The sequence below is a fragment of the Urocampus carinirostris genome, chromosome 16 (assembly GCF_059441175.1).
Source record: "Urocampus carinirostris isolate Australia breed hairy pipefish chromosome 16, RoL_Ucar_1.0, whole genome shotgun sequence".
Lineage (NCBI taxonomy): Eukaryota > Metazoa > Chordata > Actinopteri > Syngnathiformes > Syngnathidae > Urocampus > Urocampus carinirostris.
In genome coordinates, this window is record NC_142364.1 from 1,268,901 (window position 1) to 1,285,490 (window position 16,590).

Here is a 16,590-nt window from a genome sequence, read left to right on the forward strand (position 1 = left end):
CTATCTAGGCATCTAGACATCTATCTATCTATCTATCTATCCATCTACCTATCTAGACATCTATCTATCTAGACACCTATCTAGACACCAGCCATCTCTCTATCCATCTAAACATCTAGCTATCTATCTAGACATCTATCCATCTATCTAGACATCTATCTATCTAGACACTAGCCATCTATCTAGACATGTATCCATCCATCTAGACATCTACCTATCTATCTATCTATCTTCTCACATCTAGACATCTATCTATCTATCTTCTCACATCCAGACATCTATATATCTATCTAGACATCTATCTATCTAGACACTAGCAATCTACACATCTATCTATCTAGACATCTATCTAGACATCTATCTATCTAGACATCTATCCATCTATCTAGACACTAGCCATCTGTCTAGACATATATCCATCTATCTAGACATCTATCTAGACATCTACTTATCTATCTATCTTCTCACATCCAGACATCTATCTATCTATCTAGACATCTATCCATCTAGACACTAGCCATCTACACATCTATCTATCTAGACATCTATCTATCTATCTTCTCACATCTGTCTTTTCATTTTGAATTGAATGGAGATCACGCCGTGTCTTATATTGACTAGTAATCACATACATGGTTAGTAAAGTTAGTAAAGTATAAATAAAGTACCTATCTATTTATCTAAAACTTGACTAGATGTGTTATGACGTGGTAGCGGGTGTGATTACATTAATCTAGCATTCGTGCTTTTTCCCCTTGTTAATCTCAATGAATTAAATGGTAAATAATCTGCATTAAATAGCAATTTTCAAGTGACTGAAGACCCCCAAAAGTGCTTTACAATGTGCTTCACACTTACCCATACTCATTTACTAGTATCAGCCCACTTTACCACTCACCCAATCAAATTGCTTAGCTGGCGTTCATAGGTGTTTACAGTTTGTTCTGTGGGTTTTCATCCAAATGTCCCAAGAATTAACATACATTGTTTCATGAGCTTCTTTATAAATGATTAAATAGGGACGTAGATCCGAGGGCTTCGTTATTTTTCAACTAGTCCTGGTTTCACGTGAACTACCTTTGGTCCAGATCCTTGAGACAGTGTTCGCATACCCTGGGGAAAAGAAGAGAAGGGGGTTTTTAAAGAGACAGTGATTAATATTTGATCAATAGATCAAATGAAGGTTTTTTTGTAGCACTGGGATACCATATATAATAATAATATAATAATAATTATTATTTGTGTAGCGGGAGCAAAAACGAGGCCTAAAAGCACATAGGAGACAATACAAACTACAGAGACTCATTGGGAGCAAACAGGAACATTTTCTGCCATGCAAAAATTAAAAAAGAGAAAGAAAAATATCAAGAAGGAAAAGAAAGAAATTGAAAGAGATAAAAAGAAAAAAGTATAACAAAACGAGAAAAAAAGGAAAGAAAAAGGAGAACAAGATAAATAAAAAAGAAAAATCAAAACTGAAAGAGGTAAGATAACAAACAGGGAAAGTAGAGAGAAAATGTGAGAGAAAGGGAAAGAGAGAAAAAGGAAGAGTACAAACTACAGAAACGTAAAGGTACAGTGTGTAATATTTGACCACAATAGATAGATAGATAGATAGATGTCTAGATAGAGATAGATAGATGTCTAAATAGATGTCAAGATAGATGTCTAGATAGGTAGATGGATAGATAGATGTCTAGTTAGATAGATGTCTAGATGTCTAGATGTCTAGATGTCTAGATAGATAGATAGATGGATAGATAGAGATAGATAGATGTCTAAATAGATGTCAAGATAGATGTCTAGATAGGTAGATGGATAGATAGATGTCTAGTTAGATAGATGTCTAGATGTCTAGATAGATAGATAGATAGATAGATAGATGGATAGATGTCTAGATAGATAGATGTCTAGATAGATAGATGTCTAAATAGATAGATAGAGATAAATGTCTAGATAGATAGATAGATGTCAAGACAGATGTCTAGATAGACAGATGTCTAGATAGATAGATGTCTAAATAGATAGATAGAGATAAATAGATGTCTAGATAGATAGATAGATGTATAGATAAATAGATAGATGTCAGATAGATAGATGTCTAGATAGATAGATGTCTAGATAGATAGATGTCTAGATGTCTAGATAGATGTCTAGATAGTTAAAAAGAGGGTAATGCGAATGTGGAAACTATCTTAATTTAAATATATGTATTTATTTTTACTAGTTTTAATTTCATGCGCCTTATACTCCAGCCTCATACATATGAGCTTTATGATGCTGTGCGCCTCCTAGTGCCGAAAATACAGTAATCAATGCTCTGATATCGCAAGAGCGGACCTACCTGCTAATGTCAGCGAGCGTCGATTCCAACCGATTCCCCGAGAACAAGCTGGTGAAGGACAGACGAAGAAGACGGGCTTCCTCGCCTGAAAAAAAGCAAAATTTATCTCAAAATGCATTTCTTGATGATCAGTCGGTGTCAGAAAATAAATCGCATGAGCATAAAGCACAGGTGTCAAAGAGGCGGCCCGCGGGCCGGATCAGACAACACTCAGAGAAGCACAAGAGAAAAACAAGCTGCAGGTTGAAATATGTCAACTTGATGTTGCCAAAGCCAGGTGCCTCGAACAAAGACTCTGTACTTGTACTTATTTCTCTCTCTCTCTCTCTTTTCCACCCGTTTTCTCCCTCTCTGTCCGTTTCACTCTCCGTGTCTCTTTGTCTCTTTTCTCTTTCTCTCTCTCTGTCTTTTTACCTTATTTTGCTCTAATTTCCTTTTCTCTTTCTCTCTTCGTACCCTTTGCGCTTTCTTTTCTCTTTTCTCTCCTTCTGTCTTTCTATTTCTCTTTGGATTTCTTTCTTCCTCTCCCTTTCTTTTCCCCCTCTCTCACCACTTTTTATATTTTGTTTCTCACACTCTCTCCCTCTCTCTCTTTGTCTTTCTTTGTCCCGCCCTCTCTCCTTTTCCCTCCCTCTTTCTCTTATTTCTTTATCTCTCTTTTCCTTTCTCTTTAATCTACTTGTCCGGCCCCCGACAGAATGTTTGTTCTATCGTGTGGCCCCAGAGTTAAAATGAGTTTGACACCCCTGGCATAAAGCATGCATAAGTCTAAGAGTTTCTTCAAATTGTGGGTCCCGCCCTATAGTGCGGTGCGCCCTGTGCGTCATGTTAAGCGGCAGGCCATGGTGTGTTGATTTTCGCCACCGTGCAAAATAAAAACTCTGCTTTGCTAACGCTGATTTTTTAAATGGGCAGCACGGCGGCGCAGTGGTTCGCGCGTGTGCAGCACAGTTCTGAGGTCGTGAGAGTGAACCTTCCTGTGTGGAGTTTGCATGTTCTCCCCGTGCTTGCGTGGGTTTCCTCCGGGCACTCCGGTTTCCTCCCACATTGTCCCTAGGAGTGAATTGTCTGTCCCTGTGTGCCCTGAGACTGGCTGGCAAGCAGTTGAGGGTGTCCCCTGCCCACTGCCCGAAGATAGCTGGGATGGGCTCCAGCACCCCCGCGACCCTAATGAGGATAAGCGCTGCAGATAATGGATGGATGGACACTTGTATGCTCGCCTGTGTTGTAAGGTAGTGTTGTTCTAAAAAAGAATTCATTGTCGACTAATTTGGTTATGTCACGGTTGCCATGGCGCCCAATTGTCAGCCTGTTTCCTGTTCTGGTCCCGACAGGTTTTTTTGTCAGCGTCGATTAATTGTTGCAGCCCTACCGTTAGGCGATACCAGCAAGGAGATAGGTTTACCATTCGTGGTAACGATGGTGTCGCCGTACATATTGGTCATAAGATCTGTTGGATCCTTCAGGAACACCTTGGACTTCTCTGAAACAAAACAGAAAGAATGAGTATGTACAACTACCTCCATTGGACTTGAGAAACTGTGAAAATCAGTAGCTCTGTAGCATGAAATATTTCTTAGCCCACGGGAACTATGCAGCAGAAAGAAAGCATGTTCGTCTGACGTGTCCTAACACGACCATTTTCCTTCTCTCCTTTCTGAAGTTTAACCGGGTTGTTAAAGACATTGTGACAGTCTAGTGTCTAAAAAAGACCACGGATGTATGGGAAAGCTCTAAAAATTGGCTAACCGACGACTCAGAGACGCCAAAAAAACATCAAACTGACTAGAAATACACACCTTGAGCAAATACGTTTAAGCCTACTTTACAGTTTGTGACAGAAAGAGGACAGATGGCCTCAGTGAAACCCAGGCCGAGACTTTTCCTGACACGTCCGTACATCAAATTTGATCAAACTTGGGGGGGATTGGCTGGATATCTCACAGCTGTATCCAATCTCCCACACAGCTGAACAGGACAATTGCAGTCCTTTAAATTGACTGTAAAATCATTTACTGTACTTTGTTTTCCATCGTCTTTTCGCTTCCCGTCGACCAACTTCGGACTGCGTTTACTCTGGATTGTGGTTGAGTTTTTTCCTACTCTAGTGCAAAGCGTTTAGTTGTCGTTTTTTTGAAATTCCGTTCATAAACCCAAAGTACAGCAAAAGTACAGAATACAGTGTAGGAGCAGTCAATAGTAAGAGCTGAAATCATCCAGTTCAGGGCGTGGGGAATTAGATGCAGGTGTGAGCGGTCCAGCCACTCCCCCCAGGTTGGAGCCTAAAGACGTTTTCTACTCAAAATAGAATTTTTAAGATGTCCAAAAGACTATTTTGCGGGGGCGACATTTGGACCACTTCAAACTACTTTTAATTTGATCTTCCCACTCTTTTTTTTCTACCTTTTTCTCTCACACTACTTCTTACATTCTCCCTCTTAATTTGTTTCCCCTCTTTTCTCTTTGTCTCATTAGCTCTCTTCTCTTTTAACTATTTCCTTCATTCTCTCCCCATTTCTTCTTTCTTTTCTTCTGTTTCTCTCTCTCGCTCATTCTCTCCTCATTTCTGCTCTTTCTTTTCTTCTGTTTCTCTCTCTCTCCTTCATTCTCTCCCCATTTCTTCTTTTTTTTCTTCTGTTTATCTCTCTCTCTCGCTCATTCTCTCCTCATTTCTCTCTTTCTTTTCTTCTGTTTCTCTCTCTCTCACTCATTCATTCTCTCCCCATTTCTTCTTTCTTTTCTTCTGTTTCTCTCGCCCATTCTCTCCTCATTTCTGATCTCTTTCTTTTCTTCTGTTTCTCTCTCTCTCACTCATTCTCTCCCCATTTCTTCTTTCTTTTCTTCTGTTTATCTCTCTCTCTCGCTCATTCTCTCCTCATTTCTCTCTCTTTCTTTTCTTCTGTTTCTCTCTCTCTCACTCATTCTCTCCCCATTTCTTCTTTCTTTTCTTCTGTTTCTCTCGCCCATTCTCTCCTCATTTCTTATCTCTTTCTTTTCTTCTGTTTCTCTCTCTCTCATTCTCTCCCCATTTCTTCTTTCTTTTCTTCTGTTTATCTCTCTCTCGCTCATTCTCTCCCCATTTCTTCTCTCTTTCTTTTCTTCTGTTTATTGCTCTCTATTGCTCGCTCATTTCTCACCCCATTTCTTCTTTCTTTTCTTCTGTTTCTCTATCACTCGCTCATTCTCTCCCCATTTCTTCTCTTTCTTTTCTTCTGTTTCTCTCTCTCTCCCCCATTTCTTCTCGCTTTCTTTTCTTCTGTTACTCTCTCTCTCTCATTCTCTCCCCATTTCTTCTCTCTTAATTTTCTTCTGTTTCTCTCTCTCTCTCTCCCATTTCTTCTCTCTTTTCTTCTGTTTCTCTCTCTCTCTCTCCTCAATTTACTAGTGGAGCCCGTCAGATTTTGTTTCTACCAAATGGCTCTCCGAGATGAAATGAGTTCAACAGCCCTGCACTACAGCTTACAGCGACATCTAGCGGTCAAATAACACACACACTGTCCCTTGAACGTTAAAATGTTGGGAATATTCAGTCATTTTTAAAAAGAAAAGTGATATGTCAACTTTAGTTTTCGCTTCTTGTCCTTTCTGGTTCCTAAAGGGAGCCTTCCTCGATGACGTTCGCTTACCGCCCAGCAGTTCCTTCATTCCCTCCGCCGAGCACACGAAAACCGTCGCTCTGTTCAACAAGCGGCTTCGGAAAACTCTGGCGCCATGTTTGTCCATTTGGTCCCGGCAGAAGAGCACCGGGTCCCGGTAGAAATCCAGCGACTTGTCGCCCAGGAGCGGCACACCTGCGTTGCCTGGCAGCCTCGCCATGACCGAGACACGGTGAAAGTTCTTCTCGTCTCGCCGCTTAGTTAGAAAGTACCGTCGAAACTGTTTCCTTTAATTAGCCAATTTGGCCATTTTAAAATAAGAGTTTTAGCGAATATAGTTACATTTCTACTTCCGCTACTTGGCCGACCGTTGTAAGTAATAACGTTGCGTTCAAGGGCCCTCGGTAAGTTATGTGAGCGTTTCATGACGTATTACACGCGTCACAAATGGGGAAAAATAACCCTTATTTCGGTTTTACTGTTTAGTTTTTGGAAATTTATTAAGTTACAATCGTAACATTTTTTAAAGACGTCATTTTAGCGAAAATAGTCAAATTTCTACTTCCGCTAGTTGGCCGACCGTTGTAGGTAATAACGGTGCGTTCAGGGGCCCTCGGTAAATGATCTGAGCGTTTATGACGTGTTTTCTGCCTCAAAAATGGGGAGAAAGCACCCATATTTTTATATTATATTTTGTTTTTGGACATTTCACCTATAAAAAATGTCGTCATTCATGCGAAAATAGTCAAATTTCTACTTCCACTACTTACTTGGTCGACCGTTGTAGGTAATAACGTTGCGTTCTAGGGCCCTCGGTAAGTTATCTGAGCGTTTCATAACGTGTTACACGCGTCATAAATGGGGAAACTAACCCTTATATATGTTTTACTGTATATTTTGTTTTTGTAAATGTATTTAGTTACAATCGTAACATTCTTTTAAAGTTGTCATTTTAGCGAAAATAGTCACATTTCTACTTTCACTACTCTGCCGACCGTTGTAGGTAATAACGGTGCGTTTCTTGACGTGTTACAGGCGTCATAAATGGGGAAAAATAACCCTTATTTCTGTATTCATATATATATATATTTTTTTTTGATACGTATTTAGTTACAATTGTTACATTTTTAAAGTCGTCATTTTAGAGAAAATAGTCAAATTTCGACTTCCACTACTCTACCGACCGTTAAAGGTAATAACGGTGCGTTGATGGTCCCTCGGTAAATTATCTGAGCGTTTCATGACGTGTTACACGCGTCATAAACGGCTCAAATAACTATTATTTCTGTATTACTGTTTATTTTGTTCTTGGAAATTTATTCAGTTACAATCGTAACAGTTTTAAAAGACGTCATTTTAGCAAAAATAGTCAAATTTCTACTTTCACTACTCTGCCGACCGTTGACGGTGCGTTCAAGGGCCCTCGGTAAGTTACCTGAGCGTTACATGACGTGAACCCGCGTCATAAATGGGGAAAAATAACCCTTACTTCTGTATTACCGGTAATATATATTTTGTTTTTGGATATGTATTTAGTTACAATCGTAACATTTTTTTAAAGTCGTCATTTTAGCGAAAATAGTCAAATTTCTACTTCCGCTACTTACCCGACCGTTGTAGGTAATAACGGTGCGTTCAGGGTCCTCCGTAAATTATCTGAACGTTTCATGACGTGTTTTCTGCGTCAAAAATGGGGAAAAATAACCCTGATTTCTGTTTTGCTGCTTGTTTTTTTTTTTAAGTCGTAATTTTAGCGAAAATAGTCAAATTTCTACTTCTGCTACTCAGCCGGTAGTTGTAGGTAATAACGGTGCTTTCATAGGCCCTCGGTGAATTAGCCTTGCGAGTGATGACGTATTTCACTCTTCTTAAATCGGGAAAACGCCCATATTTTGTTATTTACTGTCATAAATGAAATGAATATTATTTCAGAATTTAGAAAGTTGTCATTTTGGCGAAATCAAATTTCTACCACTACTTGGTCGGCCATGATGAGACTGGTACGTTCAGGGATCCTCGGTAAATTAGCCGAACGTTTCATGAAACATTACTACCCACGTCATAAACGGTGAAAAAAAAAACATTATAATTTATTAGGAATTTATTTAGTTACAATGGTCAAATATTAATTTTTAAAAAGCAGACATTTTAGAGAAAATAGTCAAACATTTAACTCGATAACTTGGCCGACCCTTGTAGCCAGGGGTCAGCAATAAATGATTGGTGAAAAATTAATGCCATTAATTGCGAAAAATTAATGGAATGGTTGCTTAAACTCATAAATCCATTTATTGCAAAATTTAAATAATTAGCAATTATTGCGACCCATTAATTGCGAAAATATTCGGGCTCATATTACCTATGAAAACCGTAGATATCAACGTTATTTAACAACGGCAATGCTTTTCTAAGAAATTTTTGGCGAAAATTTATTGCTTTTGCACATATTTTTATTTCAAAACCTCAATTTTTGACGATGATTTTGAAGTAAGGCCGGCCTTATATTCGGGGAAACACGGTAGCTGTACGTACGTAGTGTGGTTGCAAAGCAGCTTTTTATTGGTCCGGACAAAATCGGGCTTGTTGATTGGCTCACGTTTTGCCTCAAGCACGTACGTCGTGGATGCACATACGCACACGTTGTACACCACTACTACTACGCTGTATTGATTGTAATCTTCGCACGGTTATGGGACCGAAGGAAAAAATGGTTAGAGAGTACTTCACGCAGATTGATGTCGTCAACGGCAAATGGCGCTGCTCATGTGGCGCCGAGCGCATCCAACGGCGCAACACCGGTTGGAGCAATTTGGAAAGCCACATTAAAAGTCAGCACTTGAAGAAAGAAAGTGATGCAAAGAAGCAGGAGTCATCCAATCCTGGATCGATAGAAAATTTCCTGTCGTCACCGGCTAGTATACCATTAAATTACCAATTAATGGCTAGAAATCCAATAAATACCCATTAATTGGCCTTGCCGCGAAAAAATTAACATTAATTTTTTCGCACTTAAATATTTTTTTTTTTTCCAAAAATCAATTACTGATGACCCCTGCTTGTAGCTGATCATGGTGCTTTCATGGGCCCTCGGTAAATTAGCCGAGCGGGTTATGACGCATTACACGCATCAGAAATAGAGAAAACGCACATATTCCAATATTCAATGTCATAAAATGAAATAAAAACGAATAGTTTCTCACAATATTTTAACCAAACACAAATTCAAGCCGAAGCACGACTCAAAATGCCTTTTATTTACTTACAATTGCAGAGATATTCGGCTATTATTAGGATTATTATTATTTTCCGTAGCACTATTGAAATACTCTATAGCGAAACGTTATATTGGGTATTTTTGTATTCTATATCTTTTATTTTATTATTTTATTTTTCAACACAAGAATACTGCTGGAAGTGGGAATTTCCCTGCGGGGATGAATAAAGTATCTATCTATCTAGACATCTATCTAGACATTTATCTAGACCTCTATCCATCTATGTAGACATCTAGACATCTATCTATCTAGACATCTATTATCTTCTATCTAGACATGGATCTATCTATATCTATCTAGACATCCATCTATCTATCTATCTATCTATCTATCTATCTATCTATCGATCCATCTATCTATCTAGACATCTATCTAGACATACAAGGATCTATCTAGACATCTATCTATCCATCTAGACATCCATCTATCCAAACATCTATCTAGACATCTACACATCTATCTAGTCATTTATCTATCCAAACATCTATCTAGACATCTACACATCTATCTAGTCATTTATCTATCCATCTAGACATTTATCAATTTATCTATATCTAGACATCGAACTATCCATCTAGACATCTAACTATCCATCTAGACATCAAACTATCCAGGCATACATCTATCTATCGATCTGTCTAGACAAACATCTATCTATCCATCTAGACATCTATCCAAACATTTATCTATCTATCTATCTAGACAAACATCTATCTATCTAGACATCTAACTATCCATCTAGACATCTATCTATCTAGACATACATCTATCTATCTATCGATCTGTCCAGACAAACATCTATCTATCCATCTAGACATCTCGACATCAAGACATCCATCTAGACATCTATCCAAACATCTATCTAGACATCTATCAATCAATCAATCTATCTAGACATATCTATCTATCTAGACATCTATCTATCCATCTAGACATCTATCTATCTAGACATACATCTATCTATCTATCGATCTGTCTAGACAAACATCTATCTATCCATCTAGACATCTCGACATCCATCTATCCATCCATCTAGACATCTATCCAAACATCTATCTATCTATCTAGACATATCTATCTATCTAGACATCTATCTATCCATCTAGACATCTATCTATCTAGACATACATCTATCTATCTATCGATCTGTCTAGACAAACATCTATCTATCCTCTAGACATCTCGACATCAAGACATCCATCTATCCATCCATCTAGACATCTATCCAAACATCTATCTAGACATCTACACATCTATCTAGACATTTATCAATCTATCTATCTATCTAACTATCTATCTATTTATATAGACATATCTATCTATCTAGACATCTATCTATCTAGACATACATCTATCTATCTATCTATCTATCTATCTAGACGTCCAGACATCATGGAAAGATAACAATACTGTACTAAGAAAGTGACTAAATGAACCAGGAGGAGGCAGTATTGCACCTTTTACACGGTAGTGACACAATCCGTTGGCCGAGTACATTTAGTTTACATCCATTAATCTATCTTTACTCGTTGGCGGGGGAGGGCAATACGTATTTTTAGCGCCCCCCGGTGGTGAAATCCTATATCTAAAAAAGGGTTCAAATAATAAAAGTACAAGAACTATCCTATGAAAAGTACTTGTAGGTGGAACAACGAGCATTTATTTGAAATAATAGAAGCCTCACTTGGATCTTTTGCTCATTTAACATTTTCATTTTTGTAGATTATTTCCAAAGACGAGCAAACATTTTTTTAGTGTTTTTTCCCCCAATTTAAAATATTTTTACATCATATATGTTTCTATTCTAACCTTAAATAAGATGTTTGAATGTAGGCTGAAAAACTAACCCCGACGACGTCAAAAGCCGTCTTTGGCACTGAATCAAACATTCAAAACGAAATCAATATCTTTCAGACTTCAATTTCAATACAAAAACCAACAGCCTTCCTGATATTTTTTTAATGTCTTCTTTTCCTTACAGCAATGCGAGAACAAATCGTGTACAACCGGTTGTACAAAAACAAACAAACAAACAAACAAACAATCAAGATCAAATCACTGCATTTTTTTGAAGCCATTCAAAACTATTCTCCAAAATCAAATATTTACAAGAAGGCTTTCGGCATCCAAGTATTTTGTAGCCTTTTTAGTCAAGCTGGCCGGCACAGAAGTTCACAAGGCGACAAGGAAACTTCAAAATAAAAGTATCACAAGTAGGACTGTACATGGATATGAACGCTTTGAGCCATTATTTTGAAACTGGAAGGAAATAGATGTTCAGCCGAATGAAGGCGGGCTTGACTCGTCTTATTCCAAAGAGGGGATCGTTTACTTTTATACTTTATACTTTTTAGAAAAGAAAGAGAGATTAGGAAAAGGGTGAGAAAAAGGAAAAGAGTAAGGAAGAAAAAAATAAATGGAGAGAGAGAAAAAGAAAGAGACACATAGAGAAAGAGAAATAAAGAGAGAGTTAATAGAGAAAAAAAAACAGAAAAACAAAGACAAAGAGAAACAGGGAGAGAGAGAGAAAAGATAGAGACAGAGAAAAGAGAGACATAGAGAAAAAGAAAACCAGGAATTAAAAGAGATGGAAGGTAAAAGAAGCAAATGGGGAAAAAGAAAACAGGAGAGAAGAAAATAAGGAAGAAAAAGAGTGAGAAAGAGAGTGAAAGAAAGAGGAGAGAATGAAAAAGGTAAGAAAAAGGAAAAGATTGTGGGAAAGAAAAAAGAAATGGAGAGAGAGAAAAAGAAAGAAAGAGACACATAGAGAAAGAAATAAAGACAGAGAGATAATCGAGAGAGAGAAAAAAAACCAGAAAGACAAAGAGTAACGGAGAGAGAGAGAGAGAAAAGATGTAAGAAAGAGACAGAGAGAAAAAGAAAGCAAGAAATTAAAAGAGAGAAGGGAGATAAATAAGCAAAAGGGGAAAAATAAAATGGGAGAGAAGAAAATAAAGGAGAAAGAGTGACAAAGAGAGTGAAAGAAAGAGGAGAAAGAAAAGTAAACAACGCTTGACTTTGGCGACGTCAAGTGGACTTATTTAAAACCGCAACTCATTTTTCTCTTGCACTTTTCTCAGAAACACAGAGAGAAAAAGGGAGAGAGAAAAGATGGAGACAGAGTGGGAAAAGACACAGAGAAATGACAGAGAGAAAAAGAAAAAAGTCAGAAATTAAAAGGAGAAGAGAGAAGCACAAGAGGAAAAATAAACAAAGAGGAGAAGAAAAAAGGGAGAAAAACAGTGAGAAGGAGAGTGAAAGAAAGAGAAAAGTAGCCCTTGGCTTTGGCGACATCAGGTGGACTTATTTGAAACCGCAGCTCATTTTTCTCTTGCCCTTCTCTCAGCGTTGTGCACGCGGGGCGGATTCAATCTGTTGGCAGGCCTGATCCCGCCCGCGAGCCGCGTGCTTGACACCCTTGCCTTATGCGCCACATTGACACAAATGTGAACCATTTTTGACCATTTAAGCTTTTCACAGTACTCAAACGGGAAGAATTCTGAAATTTCCCAGCTTTAAAACGCGCCACCCCTTGTAAACCACCGACACGGAACAGCCCACATGTGAATAGGCACCAAGAATGAAATGTGATCGGTTTTGTATCTCCCTATGAAATTGAAATGACAGTAATCCCCCGCTTATCCGAGGTTCCCCACTCACAAATTCACTTTTCCTTTCTCTTTCTGAAATGCTCAAAAATAGCGTAAGGGAATGGTTTAAAAATATAAGATAAGTAAACCCCCGGGATACGGAGACCCCGCTTTACCAAAGTTTCGATTCAAGGTCAGTTCAAGGTCTTCAGGATGCCTGTCTGCTATCAGTCGACGTCATATAAAATGCTGGTCTGCTATTGGTTTGCGTCACGATCGTGAAAATGCTCATCATAGGCTGAACTACCTCCCACCATGCCTCTCTCTTCGTTCAAAATATCATCTTTTTTATAAAGAATTTGCTTTCGAGTGATGAGTATTTATATCATTGACTATGGGTCCCAGGCCTGTCGTGACGCTAAAGGGAGAATCAAAATCATGATACCCGTGGGAATGAAGCTTATCGTATTCAAGAAATAAAAAGAAGGCACATGAATCCATTTTCTAAAATTGCATAACCTTAACCTATCAATAATTGGGATTATTATTTAACAATAAGGAAATTATTAAAAAAGGAATTCTGTTAAGGGGAATCTCCCCCCCTGTGCATCCACCTGCTATTCTGGTGTTCCAGCTCAAATCACATCACACCAAAGGTAAATAAAAAAACAAAATTTTAATATTTATTTTTAACGTTATTTAATCAATACTACTTATTATACAGCTAAGTAGTACTTTTTATCCGGCGTACCAGGAGCCAATCAGGTTGCTGTCCCAGGGGTTTACTTTTTTCTAGAACATACTGCCCCATGTGGCCAAGGCGTGCACACACAGGACGGCAGTGTAATGGAAGTTTTGTTCTTTCCAGTCAAATGTAAACATGTCATTAAAATGTGTTTTATAAATCTATGGATGGCTTGTTTTATTTACTCAATCCTTTTAGCAGTCAAAATGGAGGTTGTACGTTAGGTTTTTTTTCCCGAAATGTTCCCAAAGTTTTTTTGTATCTTCACAGCGACGATAGGAAATGTAAACACTTTCACTGGCAGCAATTTGAAAAAGAAAATCGGAAAACGCCAAGAGGGGATGAAGGCTTGCCTGGTGGCGCTGCTCGTTTTTCTCTTGTACTTGGCATCAAATCCAAGGTGAGTGGCAGGTCAACAGCAGCAGTGCATGATGGTCCTTCCGCCATTTTGTCTCTGCGGAATTTTGGTCCCTGGACGTTCTGGACCTTTGTGTCCCGGTCCCGCCTTTGAGAAGTCCGACAGTCACTTTGGATTCGGCGGTCGGGCCGGCAATGGCCGATGAGAAAGGTCTTTCGGATCCTGCCTGTTAAAGGGATTCCCAAACAGAATTCTTTTTTTAAATGTGTTCCTCCTCGCAATTATTCAAATACGTTGCAAAATATCCCACGCGCCAAAAAAGCTGAGAAAGTCATGAAAGGAACACCTTCAAATCGGTGAATCCCATTTCCACAACATGTGAGGCCAGCTCCGGAACAAACGACTGTAGTGACCGGCGATAGCATAGCTCTCGTTGCTCCTTCAAGCTAGGCCACAGGTGAAACAGGTGGCCCGCCGGCCGGATCAGGCCCGCTAAGGGATTCAATCCGGCCCACGAGACAACACTCAGAGAAGCGCAAGAGAAAAAACAAGCTGCGGGTTGAAATATCTCAACTTGATGTTGCCAAAGCCAGGTGCCTCTCATAAAGACACTGTACTAATGTATTTCTCTCTCTCTATCTCTCTCCCACCCCTTCTCTCTCTGGCTCTCTCTATTGCTCGTTCTCTCTCTATAGCTCGTTCTCTCTCTCTCTCTCTCTCTCTAATGCTCGTTCTCTCTCTCTCTCTCCCTTTCTATTGCTCGTTCTCTCTCTCTCTCCCTTTCTATTGCTTGTTCGCTCTCTCTCTCTCTCTCCCTTTCTATTGCTCATTCTCTCTCTATTGCTCGTTCTCTCTCTCTCTATTTCTCGTTCTCTCTATTGCTCGTTCTCTCTCTCTCTATTTCTCGTTCTCTCTCTCTCTCTATTGCTCGTTCTCTCTCTCTCTCTCTCTCTCTTGCTCGTCCTCTCTCTCTCTCTATTGCTCGTTCTCTCTCTCTCTCTTTATTGCTTGTTCTCTCTCTTTCTCTCTCTCACCCCATTTCTCCCACTGTGTCTTTTTCACTCTGTGTCTCTCTTTTTTTCTTCCTTTGTTGCTCTTTGTCTCTCTCTCTCTGTGTCTTTTAACCTCTTTTGCTCTTCCTTTTTTCCTTTTCTCTTTCTCTCTTCCTACCCTTTGTGCTTTTTTTCTCTTTTCTCTCCTTCTGTCTTTCTATTTCTCTTTGGATTTTTTTCTTCCTCTCCCTTTCTTTCCCCCCTCTCTCATGACTTTTTATCTCTTTTGTTTCTCACACTCTCTCCCTCTCTCTCTCTCTCTTTTTCTTTCTTTGTCCCGCCCTCTCTCCTTTTCCCTCCCTCTTTCTCTTTTTTCTTTATCTCTTTTTTTTTCTCTTTAATCTACTAGTCCGGCCCCTGACAGAATGTTTGTTCTATCGTGTGGCCCCCGACTTAAAATGAGCTAGGCCATTGTTGCTTTTCATATATGGTTTTTACCAGCTGTGTTGCTGTTTTTGCTTTGTCCTGCTAGCTCCCCGTTAGCTTCGGAGCTGCCCAGGGGCTTTCCTGTTTTCTTTGCTCCTAGTTGGCGCTCATTGGCTGCCCACTGTGTGTTGTTTGTCCGGCTAGGCTAACGTTAGCGCAGGTTTTGCCGTGTCCCTCGGTTTGTTTATCCCCAGCTAGCTTAGCATTTATCACCGTAGCCGCTTTTCGTTGTTGCTTACCAGTGAGCCTAGCATGGTGTTTTTGCTCAGCTAGCCTAGCGTTAGCGCAGGTTTTGCCGTGCCCCTCGGTTTATATTCCTGGCAAGCTTCGTGTTTGTCACCGTAGCCGCTTTTTGCATTTGCTTCCCCGTTACCTTGGCAGCTCACTGCATGTTTTTGAATACTTAGCTTGTTTGTTTCCATCTGGTTTCAGCTTGATCATTGCAGCCATTTTTCATAATTGGTTCCCGGTTAGCCTGGCTGCTCACGTGTGACTTTTGATCAGCCAGCCTCGCATTTTTCGAAAGAGACTAAATCGGCCTTTTGTTCATTGGTCCTCGCTATCCTCTTTTCGCTCTCCGTGTTATTTTTGCTAGTTCGCCCTTTCTTGTACCACTACCGCACCCACCTACAACACAACGCCGAGGTATTCTACACAAAACCTACCGAAACTTGGCTTAAAACACTCGCAAACTTTTCTGTGGTCATTGTGATTGCTGTTTACGTTCCATCGGATGCTAACGTTAGCATAGCGCTAAATCTCCTGCTCGGTGTTATCAATAAACAGCAGCTTGCACACCCCGACGGAGCATTTATCGTTAAGGACTGTACTTCCCAAATTCATTCAATACGTGGACTGTGCAACCAGAGGGAAAAAACACTGGTCTGGTTCTACAGTAACATCAAACATGGGTACAGAGCTTCCCCCTCCCCCACCTAGCTGGATCTGACCATCTCTGTCTTTCCCTCATACACCCTCCTCCGGCAAAAAACAAAGCCTGCAACAAGGACGATACAAACCTCTTCTTTGTTCCTTTATCTTCTTTGTTTTCTTCTATCCTCACTGTAAAATGTGAACCTGGAGTGCCACGTCCAATTTTGTTGTCACAATATATTCAACCCGTTTTGCAACAATGATAATAAACGTATATTCTATTCTATTCGAATATTTAAAACGCAAAACAAAATGGCGACCGACTTGCTAG

At 39.4% G+C, this 16,590-nt stretch overlaps 2 protein-coding genes across 3 annotated transcripts in view; both read right to left on the reverse strand.

Moving 5' to 3' along the window:
- Positions 1-6,911, reverse strand: part of LOC148349945 (uncharacterized) — a 37,964-nt gene extending 31,053 nt beyond the window's left edge. The window contains exons 1-4 of one of the 2 annotated variants that reach the window (XM_088355316.1): positions 5,971-6,911; positions 3,750-3,827; positions 2,345-2,429; positions 1,078-1,113 (exon numbers count right to left, since the gene is read on the reverse strand). In XM_088355316.1, coding sequence (XP_088211442.1) covers positions 1,078-1,113; positions 2,345-2,429; positions 3,750-3,827; positions 5,971-6,160 — 389 coding nt within the window. In that variant the 5' untranslated portion in view covers positions 6,161-6,911. The remainder of the gene's footprint in view (positions 1-1,077; positions 1,114-2,344; positions 2,430-3,749; positions 3,828-5,970) is intronic. The other variant, XM_088355317.1, reaches the window with a different exon arrangement.
- Positions 6,912-12,114: 5,203 nt separating this feature from the next.
- The window catches only part of LOC148349946 (poly [ADP-ribose] polymerase tankyrase-2-like), an 85,964-nt gene continuing 81,488 nt past the window's right edge, over positions 12,115-16,590 (reverse strand). Inside the window, exon 31 of the mRNA XM_088319974.1 lies at positions 12,115-14,134. The gene's annotated coding sequence lies outside the window, so the exon portion shown is untranslated. The remainder of the gene's footprint in view (positions 14,135-16,590) is intronic.